A 19,836-nucleotide genomic window follows, 5' to 3' on the forward strand; every position below is an offset into this window, starting at 1 on the left:
AGCCTAGAGCAATGCTGCCCAAGATAAGTATATTGTGAACCACATATGTGATTTTAAATTTTCTAATAGCCTCATTTAAGAGGGAAAAAAAGCAGGTGAAATTAATTATAACGTTGTGTTTTATTTAACCCCATATATTAAAAATTTTAGCATTTTAACATGTCATAATTTTTTTTTTTTTTTTTACTGCAGGACACTGCAGTTAGGTTTATTCCAGGGAAAGTGTGTGCCCAGTCAATATTTTAAAGTGAGATATTTTGGGGTTTTTTCTGTTTTGTACCAAGTCTTTGAAATCCATTGTTTTGTTTCATGTGGACAGCAGATCTCAATTCATACTAACCACATTTCACGTGCTCAATGGCTATAAGGGGCTAGTGGCTGCCATGTTGAACTTATGCTGGTATAGAGGCCTCAAACAGCCACTCAGATAGGATAGGCTGAAAAGACTTGCCTATGTTCAACTTTTATGGTAACCTGAGACCCATTCACTCCTAGTAACAGGTTACTGGTAATTCCTAGTAATCACATACTCAGAGTAACATTACCAGAATGTGCAGGATTGGTCTGAGTTGATGCAGTCATTCATTCATTCACTGATTCATGCATTCATGTAGTCATTAGAGATTTATCAAGTGGTCTTCACTGTTTACCCCAACTTCATCCTGGACTTTTCTTGACCTCAGGCCCAATCCTCCTCCTTCTTTGAAGACTCTAGCCTTGAATTCACAGTCTTCTCCAACTCAAGTCCTCCCACCACCAAAGTGGATAAGCCATCCCAAATCCTAGGAATGTCGCTACCTCCTCATGACTTCATTCCCACTGTACTTCAGACATCCCTGATGTGTCATTACTGGGTACTGCACCACCTCTAAAATCACACATTCATACACCCACTCTGATGGATCACCTCATGGCTTTCTGCCTCTCTTTCACTTCTGCATCATCTTTACCCCATCAAACCCTTGAGTTCTCTATTCTGTCCTCAAACTCCCCTTCAGTCATCATTTCTTTCTCTATCCAACATGGAATCTGCATCAGCCATTTTTCAAATCACTCTCTTCCTAATATCAACTCTCTTGCCCACTGTTCTTTGACACCTGCCTAGGTCAATAAAGCCATTCTTCTTCTTGGCTCTTCTATCTGGGCTGCTGAGCACCAGTGAATAAAATTACCAACCACACGGACTGGAGCTATTAGTGTGCTGGTCTCCAACCTCACTTCAGCACTCAACCCTCCCCAGCAAGCCAGTGTCCTTAATTAGCTTTCTCTCCTATTTTATGCCTCTTTGAGAAGTTTCACTCCAGTGGCTTCAACTACCATCCATATACAGACAACTTACACATCTACATCTACATTTTTAACCCTTTTTTTAGGCCACAGACCCATAAATCCTTCTGCTGTTGGACCTCTCCAATGGATATCCCAGAGGAACCTCAAAGACTCAACACACACAAAGTTGGGCTTACCACCTTCCCCCAACCATCCACCAAAAAATTATTGCCCCAGCTCCTCCATTCTCTTTTTTTATGGATGGCACAATCATCTATCAAGTTGTCCTGGCCTCTTGCACTTACATCCCCCCTTTTACTTTCCCATCTGATCTATCCCCAAGCCCGGGTGGTTTTGGCCTTCTTTATCTTTATCTAGTCAGTCCATATCATCCCTGCAGGCACTCCTGTTGATCCTCTTCCTGACCTCAATCCACTTTCCACACTGCAGCCAGAGCAATCTTTCTATCGTGCAAATCATGTCAGGTCACCCTGCTGCTTGAAACCTCTCTGCAAACCCCCACTATTCCTAAAATACAGGTCAAACTCCTGAGCCCTTCATTATTGTCCTCTGCTCACCTCCCATCTCATTTCTCAACCCTACCTTCCCACCACAGCTCTCCCTGCAGTGAGAGTCACGCTCCAGCCTTGCTAACCTACCTGAGATGCTAAAATACTGTGGGAACTTTTATATGCTTTTTTTTTTTCAGGCTTAAATACCTCTCCTTCCCCACTAGGTCCATGCCATCCACCTGCCTTCACCTGGTTACTGCCTAACGGACCTTCCAGTCTCAGCCTAGACATTCCTTCCTCAAGGAAGCATTCCCAGAAGTCCAGCCCCAACCCACTCACAGACATATCACTGTCTGCAGTCTGGACCAGAAGCCTCCTCCTATTTGCTGCTGCAGCATCCTCATTTACTCTGGGCTCAACACTGTCACTGTTTATTCATCAGTATCTCTCAGTAAACTGTATACTTTCCGAGGTTCAGCATTCTCCCCCCAAGGTATTCAACACATTGAATGAATGAATGGAAAATCCTTCTTCCTGAAGAGCTTCAGTTTCATAAGGAAACCAAGCATAATAAAATCCAAACTTGCAAAAGTGGACCCATAATGGGGAATTTCTTTGCATTTTCCAGATTTTTTGCTTTACAAAATAATTCTGAAAGTGCCTTTCTTTCAAAGATCGCCCCCTGTATTTGAAATCGGACTTGATTTACAGCTATCATTTAAAGAAAAACAGCCCCTGCATAAAATTGGTAATTGTTACACCTAATAATGGCATCTGCTTCTCTCTTTGATGGAGCTTCCTCATCTTGCCTCCTAGCATGGTTTCTGCCAACTTTCTTTCTTTGATTCTTTCCTCTCCATTCTTTCCCTTGGAGAATTAGGCTCTTCAGGAATTATCTCATGCTAATGGCCATCAAATACAAGAGTACATCTTTTCCCTAAAGTGGCAAATAGGAAATGTTTTTGGCTTTGCAGACCATGGGTCTCTGTAGCAACTGCTCGACTTTGCCATTGTAGCATGAAAGTAGCCACAGAAGTACCTAAATGAGTGATCATGGCTGTGTTTCAACAAAACTTTATTTACAAAAACAAGCAGTGGACCAGACTTGATCTTCAGACTGTAGTTTGTTTGCCAGCTCCTAAAATACATAACTAAGGGCAGACCCTTCTGAACCACAAACAGCAGTTGCCCTGTGTGAGGAACAACCTTTCATGTTCAATGAATAGTAGGTGGGTCAATGTAGAGAGGCAGCAGACAGAGTGACTTCACTTATATCCCAGGTTTACCACTTTGTAGCTGTGTGACCTTGGGCCAGTTACTTAACCTCTCTGTGTTCAGTTTCCTTATCTATAAAAAATTATCTCATAACAGTTGTCAGACAATTTAAATATGTTAATACATGTAAAGCCACACAATAGTGCCTGCACTTACAGGTGCTGTATAAATTATACCTGATAGAATAGTAAAGGGTCCCTCTGCTATGATCCCCACTAGCAGACATTAGGTATTATAACAAGCATATTAGCAATAAAAAAGGAAATGGTCATTCTCTTAGTATTTGACCGTACCTTGCCCCAGGTAACATTCTCTTTGACTCATTTCAAGTTAAAATCACAGCTCCCTCATCCCAAGACTGACTCAGATCGTTTATTTGAACAGGAGCTCTGACAAAAGTATTTGCTCAGGACCCTCACAACCTAGGTGTGGCCCTGTCAGCTTCTTTTTCTTGTACACTCATTGAAAGGTCCAAGTCTTAATCACGCCTACATCCCTCCCCACAATGGAGCTTATCTTAGTGCATTGTACATAATAGATGCTCCATGAGTACTTTTCAGAATGAATGCCAGAAGGAATGAGTAATGTCTCAGGTTTACATATTTCTTTTGATCCAAGGTTCTAACTATGTTTTCCCTACGCGTATTCCCAGATCTTCATCATTTTTCTGAGTGACAAAGAGGGATTTTCCTGTCCCCAAGCCCTTCCGTCACTGACCTGCCCGTTGATGTGCTGATAGCTCATCAAGAAGGAACAAACACGCCTCCAGATTCTCTTGACAGTAAACTGCAAGTGAACTTCAACTCCAAGACATGTGAAAACAGCCAAGCGTGGGAATGATGGTTGAGTGGTTTCAAGTTAGGCAGCCTGGTAGTTTGAACAATGATTTGGCTGCAACAAATTGTAGTGACAGAACATATGTTTGTCGTGCTTTGCTTTTGATCTTCTGCTCCAAGGTTGAGGGTACTTTCTCAAGGGGGAAGGAAAAAAGCAAGAAGAACTGGGAAAAAGAAAACTGACCTCACCCATCACTGAAATATTTTGTACCTGAAGCACAACCACACTGAGAGAAGAACATGGTGGCGGCCCTTCATAGTCACCTGATTAAGGGGCTTGGGTTTGGTCCTGACTCAGAGGGAAATACAACGCCACCGAGAGGTCCTCCCACAGCACCTGAGCCCTCACAGCCAAGCCTGGGCTTGGCCCCAGTGGACATAAAAGAAAAGATGACTGCCAGAGCCCCCAAGAGGGTGGGAGGCTTGCTGTTGCCAGATCCACCCGCGTGGATCACAATGAGTGCATGAGGTCATGGAATGTTAAAGATGAAATGAAAGTGGGTCCTAAGTCATAAAGTCGCAGGTGGGTGGGCATCCTTTTGACAGGGCTCCCAGGAGTAGAGCTATACCTCTCTCCCTGATGATCCTGGGAAGGAGCTACATCTCCCAGACAGAGTTGGGGTCAAGTCCAGGCATATCCCACCAAAGCCCACTCTCCCCAGGGCTTGCTGGGATGGAAGGATAACTACAGGCCCCCCTGGGATTTGTCTAGGTGAGGGCAGGGTACACAAAGTTTGAAACAGAGGTGAATGGACAGGTGTGCTTGTTAGGGAAGCAGCAGAAAGGTGGCAAGAAGCTGGCAGCAGTCCCTGAGAGGGCCCTGGCACCATGGACAATGATGAACTTCTTGAGCCTGAGACAAAAGGTGAAAAGGCATCCCATTTCTCACCACTCAGGCCCTTCCAGCTACCTCAGTGTAATGCCCAGTGACCACATGGACCTTAAAGCCCCCTTCCCTCCTTTCCTGGGACCCTCTAGAATTGGGTGATGCATTACATTGACTTCGCTCAGGGCTTGCCAAATAGAGAGTGAGAGAGTTGGATGCAATGCTGTGCTGGAATTGGCTCATACCAGCTCTGGCTGATTTTAATTTTCATTCTGTGAGTTGATCAATGTCATGCTGGCAGTTGGAAATTAGCCATGTTTGGAATATTTGCACCACTTGAATTGGCTAACACTACAAATCAGGATTGTTTTTTCCTGGAGAGCCAGTTAAACATTACCAACACTCCACTGGCTGGATGGAATCCTAAAATTACTGATCTGATGAGGATATTAAGGCATCATTTTTTGATGGCTATGTTTGATGGCTAAGCTGATGTATGTCTTCTGTCAGACCACTGTTACTCCCACCCCTTATCACACAGACTTTGTCTTAGAGGCTGGAAAATAAATGTTGGAGCTTGGGTCTATGGACAAAAGCTGAGAAAGACACAGACCTATGTGGACTCATTAGTAACCCCACTATCAGAATCTGGGTGGTCAGAACTTGGGACCCCTGGCACCAATCCTCAGCCCACCCAAAGAGGAGTTTGGTTAAATTCAGACAGGCCACCTGGTGGTGCAGCATGGCCTCCCCAAACCATTGCATCCTGCCGATGTGGGATGACTAGTTCTAGACATTTGTGTGTAACTTTCAGGAGTCCAGGGCTGGTTCCAGAACAATATCCCAATGGCAGAAAAATCATATCTAGCAAGTGCATGGGACTGATGTGAAAGAAACCCAGGACACATATATTTAATAAATTTCAACCCTAGGGAGATTTTGCAAGCCCTTCCTTCCTTCTGCGTAGTCATAAGTTTGGATTGGAAGGAAGAGAAGCTAGGTCAAACTCTTGGGAATCAAGTTATCCCTTGCTCCCTGGGACTGCTCCTGTTCCACTTATATTGTGTTTGATCCAAGTCACCTGCCCTGCTCCTTGCCCTCCCCAGCATCATCCATGCCTGCCATTGAGGATGCTTCAGCATCACACACATCCTTTTCCTGAAAGAGTAAAGCAAACCCTGAACCCCACCCAAACCAATAGAAAGGAAAAGAAGGAGCAAAGATCCAACATCCAAGGCAGGCTTAACACAGGGGATGGGGCAGGAGCAAGTCTCCAGAGAACACAAGGCAGGTTTAGCCCAAGATGATTCAGGTGGGAGGCAGCTCTGCGTCAGGGAAGGAGGGCTTACAGAGCGGAGTCCCTCCTGGCAGGGTTGACGCTCACTGCAGTTCCTTGGCACCTTGAGCCACGTGCAGTTGGGGGACAAAGGCTACAGCCAGGACCCAGGTCACAGACAGAATCACGAAACAGAGGCATAGGGCAGCCAGTGGTGGGCTCCACCTGAAAGGCTGGCAGGTTTCCTCTCCAGAATCAAGGAGATGAGTTTTTCTTCCAGATGGCAGTGACACTGTATCAGCCCCGCAGAGCAGTGACGAAACACTCTACTGTGAGGCTGAAGACTCTGCAGCTGTCGAGAAAGAGAAACCAGCTCGGGAGAGCTCAGAAACAGACCTTGAGATCGAAGGTGAGCGTTGGCCTTTGGAGGGTGGAGGGTCGCTTGCTTCCTTCCTCAGAGGCTGGAGAGACCTGGTTTCCCCAGATGGCCGTGGCTCTGTCCGGCGGGACATGCCTTGGAGGGAATGCAGCAGAACCGCCTGAGCTCAATTTTATGCCACACCCTTCTCCAGTCTGGCCCAGTGGCAGCAGCTGCTGCTGCCCCATGCTCGTGATCGGCCTGGTGAGCAGAGGGATCGCACTGGCTTGTTGAAAGCGGGACCAAGAGATGAACGGGGATTTCTGGTGTTCTGAATGTTTCCACATGTGGCATCTTATGTCACTTTTGCAATCATCCCAGGAGGTAGACATTCCCTGTCTTTCACAGAGGAGGAAACTGAGGTTTAGGAAGATTGTGAGTTGTCCAAGGCCACCAAGAGCTCGCCGGTGTCCGTTTATCCCGTGTTCGCCCCACCTTGTCAATCTGTCTTCCATATTCCATATTCCAGGAGCCCCTGGAGTGGTTGTGGCCCATCTTGCATCCTGGTAACTTTCCTCTACTCACATTAGAGTTCTTATTTCCCCTATTTGAGAGCCCCATATTTTCTGTCAATGAATCCAAGCATGCCTGGGTGTGGGGAGTGGGTGCTGGCTGGGCTGGAGAAAAGACTCCTTTATTGCAAACAACATCTCCACCCTTTCCTCCCTCCTAGTTTCCTCAAGGCCATGATGGCCCCGCTTGATGGGTTAGCCTCATACTTCCCTGGGCTGAGGCAACCCAGGGACCCTTTCTCTCCTGTGTTCAGGCACTGGGTGGTGGGCCATGATCAGAGGCAGCAGAGATGGAGGGCAGGTTATTCTGCCAAATTCAGCTGTGTCGCTCGGCCTACAACTGCACACTCAGCACAGACCTCCTGCCTGTCACCTCCCGGCGATCCTCTTGTTCCTTTTCTAGCTCCTTTTCTGCTTCAAGGTTGCCGCTGTTGTTGCTTTCAACACCGGATTTTACCAGGTAGAAGGGGTGGCAGATAGAAACACGGGATGGTTTGTCCCAGACTCTTGCTTCTATCTGGAGATAATTGGTTTCCCCAGTCGGCCATGGCTCTGCTTGGCGGGATGTGCTGTGGAGGGAATGCAGCAGAGATGCCTGTGCTCAATTTTATGCTAAATATTCTGCATTACCCAGGATAGCCCCTCACAACAGAGAACTACCCGACTCAACTGTCCAGTTTGCCGAGGGCGAAAAGACCTGATCTACAACCATCCTGAGGAGCAGGCCGGTTTGTTGCTGTGCCTGCAAAGTCAGCTTCCTTGCAAAGATGTCCTTCACCAACAAAGCTCTCATTGTCCGCCTTAGAAATGTTTGGGGTGGGTTGGCCAAAGGCCCGGGGATCTGAAGGAAAAACAGATGCTGGCTTAGACCCCGGCTGCTCATGGGAAGCCCTGCGTCAACGGAGTTTGCTTAATAAGGACGCGGCTGTGGGGCATCCAGAATCGAGGGAGGGCCACCCCCCAGTGAGCACGAGCCAGGCTGGTCTAAAGCCCAAAGAACGAAGGCCCCTAAGAGGCTGGAACGGAGGGGTAAAGCCGCCATTCTGTTTGCCGGTTTAAGCACTGATCAGCTGTGTGTCTGTCATTAGTAAAGCAGGGGTGGACAGTTCTTTTTGTGAGGAAAGTGACGTGCAAATCTCTGAAAGAAGCAAACCCACTCAAATACAAGTGTGTTTGTTTCCGACTGATTTGGGGGTCTCTCCATCTTGTACTGATTTGCCACCTTCGGAAGCCCACTCTGTCCCACTTGGGCTTTTTCTAGTTGGTACTTCTCTACATCTTTCATAAAACTTTGATTATGGCTCACATTTTAACAGTGGGAGTGAAACAGAAACTACAGTGGAGGCTCCCTCCCTCAAGCATCACAAACCCCAGCTTTTTGTCTGGTTGGCCCTTCAGGGCTGTCTGGATGTGGGCAAGGGTGTGATCGCACCTCCCTGTGGCCAGTCACTGGATGCAGCCAACCTGGGAAGGTGGGGGTGGGCACACTGTACCTCTTCAGTAGCTTGGGGCCAAAAACCAGGGGCCTTCTCTCTTACCCAAAGGGAGACATCCATATGAGGCTTTCTGGAGTTAGGGTCTCCCATCACTGGCTGATTTTCCAGTTGAAGCTGGAGCATAGGGACAGACCCTCAGGCAGAGGGGACACCAGTCAGGATCGAATGTGGTCTGGGTTAGCAGGGAGATAAGGCAACGGTAGAAGAGAAACTCCACTTCATCCACCTGCATCTTTTTCTGCAGATACTAATAAACTTTTCACCACCGGACAAAGGGAGCTGTACCTAGAGGCCTGCAAACTGGTGGGCGTTGTGCCCGTCTCCTACTTCCTCCGGAACATGGAGGAGTCCTACGTGAACCTCAATCACCACGGGCTGGGCCCCAACGGCACGAAGGCTATTGCTATAGCCTTGGTGGTGAGCATGCCAGCAGGGGCACGTGAAGCCTGGCAGAGGTGGGGGCTTGACAGGGTTCTGGGTCCAAGAGTCAGAGAGCCCCTCCATGGGACCCTGAATTGCAACCTCTACGCCCACCTTGCCCTAGGCTCTGCTTGACTGCTGGCTGATTTACCCAACTGGCATGGACACCCCGTTAGTTCTTGGGAAGGAGGCTCCTAGAGACCCGAATCTTGAAAATCTGTTCTCTTTCCTATTCAGGATGCAAAAGCACCAGCCTGTGGGCCCTGGAAAAGTGACTGATCTGGGCTTGGACCCAAATGCTCATGCGAGAACACAGTACAAAATGTCAACCACCTGGGTCTCAATTCCAAAGTTCACCTTTGCCATAAATGAGTTCACTACTGAGACATTCCATTTGATGCCTGCCCTTTGCAATATTATATGCAGTTCTTCAAGATCTCACTGTAGAGTGGATCATGTTTTCCCACAGGAATAATGTTCTCTCTTTTTGGCATGAGCGAACAAGGACTTGACCTTGAACTCACCATAACTTTCTATAGTTATAATTCATTGTATACAAAACTGACTCTCATCACAGGAAAACACAAAATTTAACGAGTGTATGTCAGCACAACACTGTTCACTTAGGACAGTAAAGAAAAAGCTCGATTTTATTTTTTAAAGCACTCACTTTTGGAACTCTAACTGCATTTGCACTGAGCACATACGCATTAAGAAATTACATGACGTGAGACTGGGCTGCTCTCTAGGGAGGGAGAGGAAAGGGAGGGAAGAGCAGAGAAAGAACAAAGCCATCTTGAAATTCATGGAGCGTTGAAAGACTGATTAATGAACTGTTAGAGATGTGCCATTGCCTCATAGCTCCATGGAAAAAAATGGATAATAATGAAATCCTCTCAGGACTCGGGCCACTTGTCTCTGAGTAACAGCAGTTTCTGGTTAGGGGGAGTTTTTCTTCTCCGATTCTCTGTAGCACTCATTTGACAATTAATCATTGTGACATTCTTGTGGACTGAACTCTTCTTTATCTTGGGTACTGTTTAGCTTCTCACATGTTGTGTCTCCCTAACTTAGAGGAAGGACACCCTGTAGGAGGGATCATTTCCAGACTTTGCGTCTGTCCCTCCTCCACCTACCTCCACGCCCTTGGACTTGGTGAGCTGTGGGCCCTTGGAGTGCGGACGTTCTCTGCTCATCCTTTTATCCCCAGCAGTTAGCGTAGAGGGTGACAAGTAGATACTTGCCTTTGTGAAATGAATTTGGATGGATGTGGTGATCGGGCCACCCGCTGCTCCTCACTCTGTGCTGGTCCCCAGGATGACTCTGGAAGTAGCCCTTCCATCCCTGTTTTCTGCTAAATGACGCCTAGCCTGGGAGCCCCCTGAGCCATCTCATTTGCTTTTGACCATGACTGAATTTTGCCACCCAGACTGCTGAGGCCAGAAGACAATTCATGGAGGCCCTGGGGGACCATGCTGCATCATAGTAGCTCACACTATCACAATTTCGCCTTGTCTGGAGCGAGAGTCCCTACCACTTGCTACTTCTTTCACTGCTTTGAAAATGCTCAAACCCAAAGATGCATCTGTTCTCTGTGCCTTTCTGCACAGGGAATGAAGCGGGGAAGGAAAGGACAAAAGTTCTGGGTAGAGCTAACCCCAGTCCCTCATGCTGCAATGCCAGTCATTTCCACCTGTCTTGCTTCTTGTGGAAATGCAGACTAGCCTGCATATAGACATTTATTTAACATTTACGTTCAGCTCCTTCTTAACAGCCTTGAGGCAGCATCCTGGCTATAAGAGGGAACCAGGTAAGCCTTAAGCCTAAACTAGAAGAAAGGCCTCTGAGGGAAACAGGCATCGTAAATGCTTTATGCTTAAATATCCTTATTAAATGTATCACGTTCTCCTCAGTCTTGGAGTAGTTTCACAGTCCTCTCTCCTCGAGGCTAAATAATTAAAATCTGCTCAGCTCAACCTTGTGCCTCATCCTTTTCAGGGCTTTATTTTTAGTTCCTCTTCTAAATCCCCCTCGAAACCCTTTTAGGGGAGGTGCCCAGAATAAGCACATCGTCCTAGCAAAACTCACTGGGATGGCTCGTCCCCTGTGCTAGTCTCCTGTTCCTATCCACTCTTCCAGAATTGCTAGCCTGCATCTCTGTACCCTCTGACATGACGAGGACGTTCAGGAGAGGTCGTGGGTTCTGGGCAATGGCAGGGAACTAACTGGGTCACCAACCACCTCTGTCTTTCTCCCGCTCCCCTGGTGGTGGCTGAAGTCCAACACGACTGTTCTCACGCTGGAGCTGGCAGACAATTCTATCATGGAGGAGGGCATCCTGAGCCTGGTGGAGATGCTACAAGAGAACTACTACCTCCAGGAGATGGTACTGTGCCCTGCTCTGCCGGTTCCTTCCACCACGCCTGGGGTCTCAGAACTCACTCGAGACAAGCCAGAGACCCCTGCCAGAGCCCAGACCAGCCTTCAGGCTTTCTGCAATCAATCCGGGGGCTCCTCTCCCCTAGAGGTGGCATCTCAGAGGAGAGCCACACATGAGAGCCTAGCCAGGGACACTGTGTTCCCTGTGGCTGTAGGAAACCCTAAGAAACCATTTTTGTCTGGACCTCATAAGCCCCTAACTGAAATTACTTCTTTAGTGTTGCCTTAAAGTTAACTTTCTTAAAGAAAATAAAGACACGAAATAATTTCATAAAACACAACGTGCCTGGAGACAGATAATGGTGATGGCTGCCCAACAGTGGGAGTGTACTTAAGACTACTAAACCGTACACTTAAAAAGGGTTCGGATGGTAAATGTGTTATGTCTATTTTACTACAATTTTAAAATTTGAAAAAAAGAAGAGCAAAGACAATGAAGATAATAATGGCTAGTTTATAGAAAGTCCCTCCCACTAGCCTGAAAGGACAATGTCCATTTGTATCCCTCCTTCCGGGCAGTGATGCAGGCTTTGTGAACCGATGAAGGGAATTACAATGGTTGCTTACTCTAAACTCATTTTTCAATTGCTTCGTGCCAAATCCTGCAAATAAAACTGTCTTGGATTTTCAAAAAAAAAAAAAAATGCTTATCCAAAATACCAGGGCTAAACTGGGGTGGTATGGAGAGAAAACTGAGACTAGCCCAAGGGCCTCACCGTGAGGCCTTAGGAAAGCTAGCGTTCCTGTCTTCTTTTCCCCTTTGTACCACCCTAACCACTCCCGTCCTTTCCTCCCAGCCCTGTTCTCCCCACCCCACCCCACCCCACCCCCTCAGTGCCAGCCTCAAATAAGAACCCCCATCATTTATTTGTTAAAGAGGGTCCTTTGGTGGGGTTTTTTCATAATACATAAATGTTCTCTTGCCTTTTAGAATATTTCTGACAATAATCTTGGTTTGGAGGGGGCCAGAATCCTCTCAGAGTTTCTCCAGAATGACACCTCTTCCATCTTTAGTCTTCAGCTCTCAGGTGAGCCCTTGGAGGAGGAGGGAGAGGTCATTGGGAATGAAAGAGAGAAAAGGGTCAGAGCGGAGAAACAGGGTCTAATTGAACCATACCAGGTCCTGCTGATTTCAGAGACCAGAACACTGCGTCAACACCCAGCTAGACTCTTCCAGCCATCCTCGCCCCCTCTCCACTGCCACACTGACTTCCCAGCTGCCCTGGACAAGCAACTTCTGATTCCCTTTGCAACAGTCCTACCTCTGCTTGAAATTCTCCATCCCAAATACCTGCATGGCTCACTCTCCCCCTTCATTCACGTCTCTGCTCATGGGTCATCTCCTTAGGGGGACTTCTCTGACCTATCAAAGCAGCACCTCTCCATCACCACAATTCCCCATCCTATTTCCCTTCCTGGTTTTTCTTAACAGCACTTACTACCTGACCCCCTATTGTATGACTAATTTTCAGTTTATTATGTCTCTCTCAGAAAAAAAAGCTCACTTGAGAATTCTAGTACCCAGAGCCCTGCCCTCACTCAGGTTTGTGGTTTGAATTTATACTATCTGCAGGGTCCTTGAACCTCTATGGCAAGAAGTGAACATAAAAAGTAGTCCCATGCTGATAATACCTTGGGACATGCAATAGAAACAAATATAAACTTCTTTGGAGGAACTCCAAGCTGTTTGGGATTCCCACAGATAAAGCTCCATTAAAGATGGGCTCACAATCCAAAATTGCAAAACAAGGAAACAAAACACCATGAGAGTTGTTAGCCTCGAGTGGCAGCATGGGGCCCTCAAGAACTTCAGGAAATAGAATTATCCTATATAAACTATAAATTAAGTGACCATAAAATTTATATTCCAAACTTTACAGAAGCACTCTTAACTGAAACTTTTAGTAAACAGATAACTTGCACCCAACTATAAACCAATTTTGATATGAGTAAGAACATAAAAATAAAACATACAAGAACAAATCACTATTTTTAATAGACCTCCCCAAAATAGAACTTCTAGAAATAGAAAATATATAATCATTGAAATTAAAAACTCAATGGATAAATTCAACAGCAAATTCGATACAGTGAATAAAATTAGTGATCTGGAAAATAGATAAGAGGATATTTTATCTCTCTTTGCAGTATAGAAAGATAAAGATATAAAGAATATAAAAGATAAAAGGAATACAAAAGAATGAATAGACTCAGTATAACTGATAGATGTTCCAGAAGAAGAGAATGGGTGAACAACAATATTTGAATAAATATCAGCTGACATGTTTCCTAACAGATAAATCCTCAGACACAGGAATCCTAGTAAGTCCTAAGTATGGTAAGTAAAAAGAAATCCACACCTGAATCTATCATAGTAAAAGCACCTAAGATAAAAAGATCTTAGAAGTATCCAGAGAGAAAATACAGAACTAGAGTTTATGTCTTTTTAATATAAATGTTATTACATGTTAGATATTATTCTCCAATTTCTCTTTTTTCCCTGTAAGTACATCTTGAATTTCCTTCTATGGCAGGGCCAATAGATTTATCTAGTGCTTTTGAACTCCTGGGTAGTATTTCATGGTGTAGATATAGCATAAATTGTTTAATATCCCGCAATTTGAAGGGGAATGCATTTAGGTCATTTCCAGTTTCGCAATCCTTCAAGTAATTTTTAAAGAATTTTCATATCCATGCATCTTTTGAGTGCATGTTTTAGTATTTCTAGATAGGCACCCAGGAGCAGAATTACCCAATATAAAGATATTTTTATGAAGTTAAAAATAAATTTCCAAATTTCTTTTAAGAAGGTTACCAGGTCAAGGTTCCACGAGTGGAATACCTGTTTCCCCTGTATCTTCACCAGAAGGGTTATTAGCAAGTTGTTTGTGAACCAGATGGTCAAGCATGTTGAAGTTATAGTACTTGGGTTCAAATCCCAGCTTTGGCTCTGTGCCAAGTTATTAAGCCCTTCTGTGTTTCACTTTTCTTATTTATAAACTATGGACAACTACATTACCTACCTCAGACAGTTATTGTGACAATTAAGTTAATTAAAGCCTGAAACACCTAGAACACTACCCAAGACACAAGTATTCAATAAGTGTTCACCACTATTATTATCTTTATTACATTCCCACATAACTATTGAAATAGAACATCTTTTCAGATGCTTGTTTTTGTTTAAATTTCTTCTTCTAAGAAATGGTCAATTGTTACATGAGATTGTTTGCACTACTGAGTATTAGGCTCTCTTTGTATAATACAGACACTCATACTTGCATGTTACACGTAGCTTTCTTTATGGTGTTTTCTTATATGGAATTTGCATATTTACATTGTCAAGTTCATCAATCTTTTTCTTTTACGGATTTGATTTTTGTAGTCCTACTTAAAAACTTGTTTCCTACTTCAGATTATAAAAATATTTTCTTTTTTTTTTCAAATATTTTTGTAATTTTGTTTTTTTACATGTATATTGTCAGTATATCTGGAACTTACTGTTGTTCATGGTATTAGGTATGAATCAAATATTCTATTTCCAAAAGTCATAGCCAGGTGCCCAAGCATCATTAATTGAATAATCTATCCTTTACTGACCAATTTGAACGTCATCTTACCATATATTAAATTCCCATATAAATATTGGTCCCTTTCTAGACTCTCTATCCGGTTTCATTAATCTGTCTATTTCTATGTGAACACTATACTATTTTAATATGTGTCTAGAATATTAAAATTATAATATCCTATATGTTAGAATATAATTAGTTGTTATTTATAAAATATATCAAGTATATAATATTTAATATATTAGTTATATAATTATATGATATGCTATAATATGTTTTGTATTTGAGCGGACAAAGTCTGACCTCTTTTTTAAAATAATTGTGGCTATGCTTCTACAGTTTCTCCTCTGGTTGAATTTTAGAATCATTTTGTCAAGTTCCATTTTAAAAAATTGGGATTTTGGTTGGAGTTATATTTACTATTCTAGATTAATTTAGGAGAGAATTGACATATTTAAAATATTAAATATCTTCACTTAAGAACTGGTTTCTTCAGGCCATTTTTATGTTCTTCAATACATTTTTATAGTTTTAGTTTATTACAAGTCTTGCATATTTCATATTAATTTTACATCTAAGTCTTTAGTCACTTTATTCCTATGAGAATAGAATGTTTTTTCTATTACATTTTCTAATTACTTATTACTGTTATATTTGAGAGCTATTAATTTTTGTACCTTGATCCTATTACCTAGTCACTTTACTGAATTATCTTATTCTAACATTTTGCTAATTTTCTTGAATTATTTAGGTAGGTGTTCATGTCTGCAAATAATGGAAGTTTTTGTCTCTTCTTTCCAGTATTTATAGCTCCTAGAGTTTTTTTGTTTTTTTTTTTTTTTGGTTGTATTAGCTAAGACCTCTAATATAATATTAATTCAGAAAGCTCTATAAAAATACACATTTCCCAGCCCTATCCCAAGCTGCTGAATCAGAATCTTTAGGGAAAGGGCTCTAAGACTCTGTATTTTATCAAACTTCCTAAATGATTCTCTTAGAGCTACTGCACTGTTGGTAACCACTGTTAGAGACATAACAATCTGAATAACTGATTACCTAATTTTATACATTGATTAGATTATCATCTCATTGGAACTAGAAACAAAGAAGTATTTGTGTTTCAGTGGATTCATTCATTTATTCATTCACTCAGTAAAGATTTATTGAGCACCTGTTATGTGCCAAAAACTATTTAGGTGCTAGAGACACAGAGGTGATCAAGAGTTCAAAGGAGAAATTTGGGGAAAAGAGCCTGTGCCATTCATTCCCCAGAAATCACTGAGGTTTTTGATTGCTTAGGAGGGCCGGGGCTAGGAGAAGATAAGGGAAACACCTCAGCCACAAAGCTTAAGGGGCAACACGAAACTCAATAACCACACAGATAACATCATAATGCAATATTTTAAAAAGCCAAAATTAATGCAAAAACAATTCCATGATGAAAAAATTTAACACTTTAAATAAAAAACAGGATCTAACAGGGACAGATTGGGGTGAGGTGACTAAGACCTGGCCATGCAAGTACAGGGTCAGAACATGCCTTCATTTAAAATTTTTAAATCTGGTTCATCATAGATATTTTTGCATTGATTTTGATTTTAAAATATTTTATTGAGATAGTCATCATGGTTACTGAGTTTTTCGGCACCTCTTAGGTATTGCATGCACAGCAAGTGTGCCTCATTCGTCCCTCTAGTCCCAACCCCGCTGCTTAGACTTGGATTAGCATTTTTATAATGTTACAGACTGTAGGCACTGGGCTAGGGGTTGATGCAGCCAGTGGATGCACAGGGTATGGTGTACTGACTCCTGGAACTCCCTGGACAGTCACGGCAGAGAGAGAGGGGAAGGAACATTAAAGAGATGGTAATTAGTGCCCTTTTTTTCTCCCGGTGTTCTTCTGTGCCCATACATTGGCTTTAAATATGTGCCACCTTTTCTATGTCTGATTGTTCCAAAGGCAAGAGACTGGCAGGGCCAGGAGGGGAAGGGAGCCTTAGTCTGGAGACCGTTGCTAATGCCCGCCTTCATTCACTACAGGAAACAACTTCAAGGAAGAATCCGCAGAGCTGTTCTGCCAAGCCCTGTCGGTAAGAAGCAAGGGCTGGGAGCAGCCAGCACTGTGAGAGATGTCCCTGGGAGCTGGGTGGCTCTGGGCATAAGGAAGTGAGGCCACTTGCTTACTTTAGGGAGCTGGTGAGCGTTGGGACTCTGCTGATCCTATCAAAAACTGAAGCAACTGGTAAGACTAGTTGGACGGTGCTAAATTCTCCCAGCAGTCATCAACCGTTCAACAGAAAATGAACAAGAAATTGTCCTCAGTCTAAGACCACTAGCCTACTTAATGTTTGGTGTATGGGAGCCATCAAACTGTCCTGAGATAAGTGAGGTATTTGCAGTCACATAGAAGACAAAAGTGACCTCTTTCTCCACTGTTCTTTTCATAGGCTAATTACAGAATTAAGACGCTGGATCTCAGTCACAACCAATTCTCTGACAAGACAGGAGAGTACCTGGGACAGATGCTGGGTGAGTCTGTCAGAGGGAGGGAGGGGACCAGCACAGGAAAGGAACTTGGGGTATGATTGCTGGTCAGAGCTGCATCTCCTATTTTTTGTTGTTACTGAAAGTTCTGATTAGAAAAGTGATGTAAACCACACTTGAAATACTTTTTAAATGGAGCGAACACCTGAATGTGGGAAGTAAAACTTTAAAATGATTAGAAGAACATGTAGAGAAATAGCTTGCTGACTTCAGTGGATTATTAAACATGGACAGTGGGCAGAAATTGTAACAAAAACAATTCATATACTTGACAACAATAAGTTTAAAACATGTATGGGATAAAAGACATTATGGGGCAATGATGAAGGCAAGCAACAGATAGGGAGGAGATGTGTGCAGCATTTGTATAGTATAAAAGATGACTGTTCAGAATATTGAGAAAAGATCGTATTGATCAATTAAGCAGTGATAGATACTCCCACTAAAACGATCCAAATATATGGACGGTGACAAAAGAAAGTCACATGCCCAAACTCTTTAGTAATTAGAAAAATGCAAAATAAAACAACAAAAAGGTCTTATAGGCATGTAGATGTATTTAAACCACGTGTCAAGATGAGACCATCCAGGCAAGGAGTGCAGATAGAATTGAGTAAGTGGCCATCACACTGACCCCTGGGTCACTCCAACATTTTAAGGGGTCGCAGTGGAGGCGGAGAAGCTGGAGAGGGAGTGGTGAGTCAAATAGGAGGGAAAGTGTGTTATCAAGGAGCCATGTGAGGGAGTATTTCAAGAAGAGGGAAGTGGTAAGCTAGGTCCAGTACTGCTTAGAGGTCAGATAAGATGAAGATAGAAAAGTGACTTAGCAATGTGGAAATAATTGGTGGCCTTGACAGGTGCTGTGTTCATAAAGTGGGTGAGTATGGAAACCCAACTGGAATGAGTTGAGTTGAAAATGGGATGCAAAGAAGTGGAAATGGCCACATTAGCCACTCCAGAAGCTCCACTGAGTCAAGGCTGGAACAGAAAGACAGGTGGCTTAGAGTCCAGGAGGGTTTTTAAGGATGGAAAAGGCTGACAGAAAGAAAAGAAGAAGAAATTGATGATGCAGAAGGAGGAGATAATTAGAGGAGCCAAGTCCCTGAAAAGGCTGGAGGCAATGGCATCCAGAACAGAAACGGAGGGGACACCTCCGAGAGCAGGAGGGACAGATCCATCACTGAAAGAGGGAGGAGGCCAAGCGTGGTGTGGGGGCAGGTGGGTTGGCAGAGTGCATGCTGGGAGGGTGAAGCTCCCCTGCCTCACTGCTGCCATTTTCTCAGTGAAGTAGATTCTGTCTTCAGCAGAGAGTCAGGTGCAGGCCGACAGACTCAAAGGGAGGAAATAAGTATAAAACAGCTTTTAGGAAGGGAGCAGCAAAGTGTAAAAGAAGTGTTGGGCAGTTTGAATCTCCATTTGAAAACTAATTTTCAAACATTTTAAAGCTCAATTTTAAAACATAAATTTAAAATGAGACAGACTACCTTCTGTGTGATATGGTTACCATCATAGTATATTTGCAACTTTTAAAAATGTGTATTATACGGGGGAGGATGTAGCTCAGTAGTAGAGGGCATGCCTAGCATGCACAAGGTCCAGGGTTCAACCCCCAGCACCTCCTATTAAATAAATAAACCAAATTACCTCCTCCCCCTACAAAAAAAAATCTGTATTATTATTAAATCTACCAAGTATCAAATGATTACTCTAGGACAGACATCACGCTAGGCTTTTCACATCCATCCTCACAAAAACCCTTGTACAGGTGAACATGTCCCTTTGACAGATAAGAAAATATAAATAATCTGCCCAGGGTCACACAGCTAGTAAGTGTTGAGAACAGAATTAAAAATAAAATTAAAATTTTGTGGCCATTTAAGAGATGAAGGCATGCAGTATAATTTAAGTGAGGGGCTTGGCAGAGAAGAGGGAAGAGAAGTAAGAAAAGAATGAAGGAGGCAGGGAGGGAGGGAGAATGAAGGCAGGAGAAAAGTTTGTCCTCAAAATAATAGAAGGTGTTGTGCCCTTTACTGGAAGTCTATCCTGGTGGTTGACGCAAGAGAGACATCAGTACAGAGTGCTCTGTCCACAGAAAGTAAAATAGAATAAGACATTTTTTCTGGGCCTGAGGGTTGGAGGCGATTCCTCCCACTCAGTTAAGAGGGCTTTAGTCTCTCCTTCCGACGGTGTCAGTGTCCTCAGCACATGCCCCCTCCCCAGATAAAAATGACAACAATAATGCGTCTAAATAGGATGCCTTCCCAACCCTGTGTAGCATGTAAGCAAAAGCAGCTTTAAGTTTAAAAAGAGGTACAATTTCTGTGCAAACTCGACTTCTAGACAAGCCTGAGGCCTCCCCACTTCCACCTAATTGTGTCCCTGGATGGAAATTCTGGGGCCACCATTGTTCCCATAGGTCTCCATGGGAAAGACATCATGTG

General features: G+C 43.7%; 1 protein-coding gene across 1 annotated transcript in view; it reads left to right on the plus strand.

Moving 5' to 3' along the window:
- Positions 1-2,732: 2,732 nt before the first annotated feature.
- The window catches only part of LRRC74A (leucine rich repeat containing 74A), a 31,400-nt gene continuing 14,296 nt past the window's right edge, over positions 2,733-19,836 (plus strand). Inside the window, exons 1-7 of the mRNA XM_032482429.1 lie at positions 2,733-4,757; positions 6,275-6,403; positions 8,665-8,837; positions 11,119-11,226; positions 12,211-12,307; positions 16,892-16,941; positions 17,299-17,380. Of these exons, the coding sequence (XP_032338320.1) occupies positions 4,721-4,757; positions 6,275-6,403; positions 8,665-8,837; positions 11,119-11,226; positions 12,211-12,307; positions 16,892-16,941; positions 17,299-17,380 (676 nt within the window). The 5' untranslated portion in view covers positions 2,733-4,720. The remainder of the gene's footprint in view (positions 4,758-6,274; positions 6,404-8,664; positions 8,838-11,118; positions 11,227-12,210; positions 12,308-16,891; positions 16,942-17,298; positions 17,381-19,836) is intronic.

The sequence above is a fragment of the Camelus ferus genome, chromosome 6 (assembly GCF_009834535.1).
Source record: "Camelus ferus isolate YT-003-E chromosome 6, BCGSAC_Cfer_1.0, whole genome shotgun sequence".
Lineage (NCBI taxonomy): Eukaryota > Metazoa > Chordata > Mammalia > Artiodactyla > Camelidae > Camelus > Camelus ferus.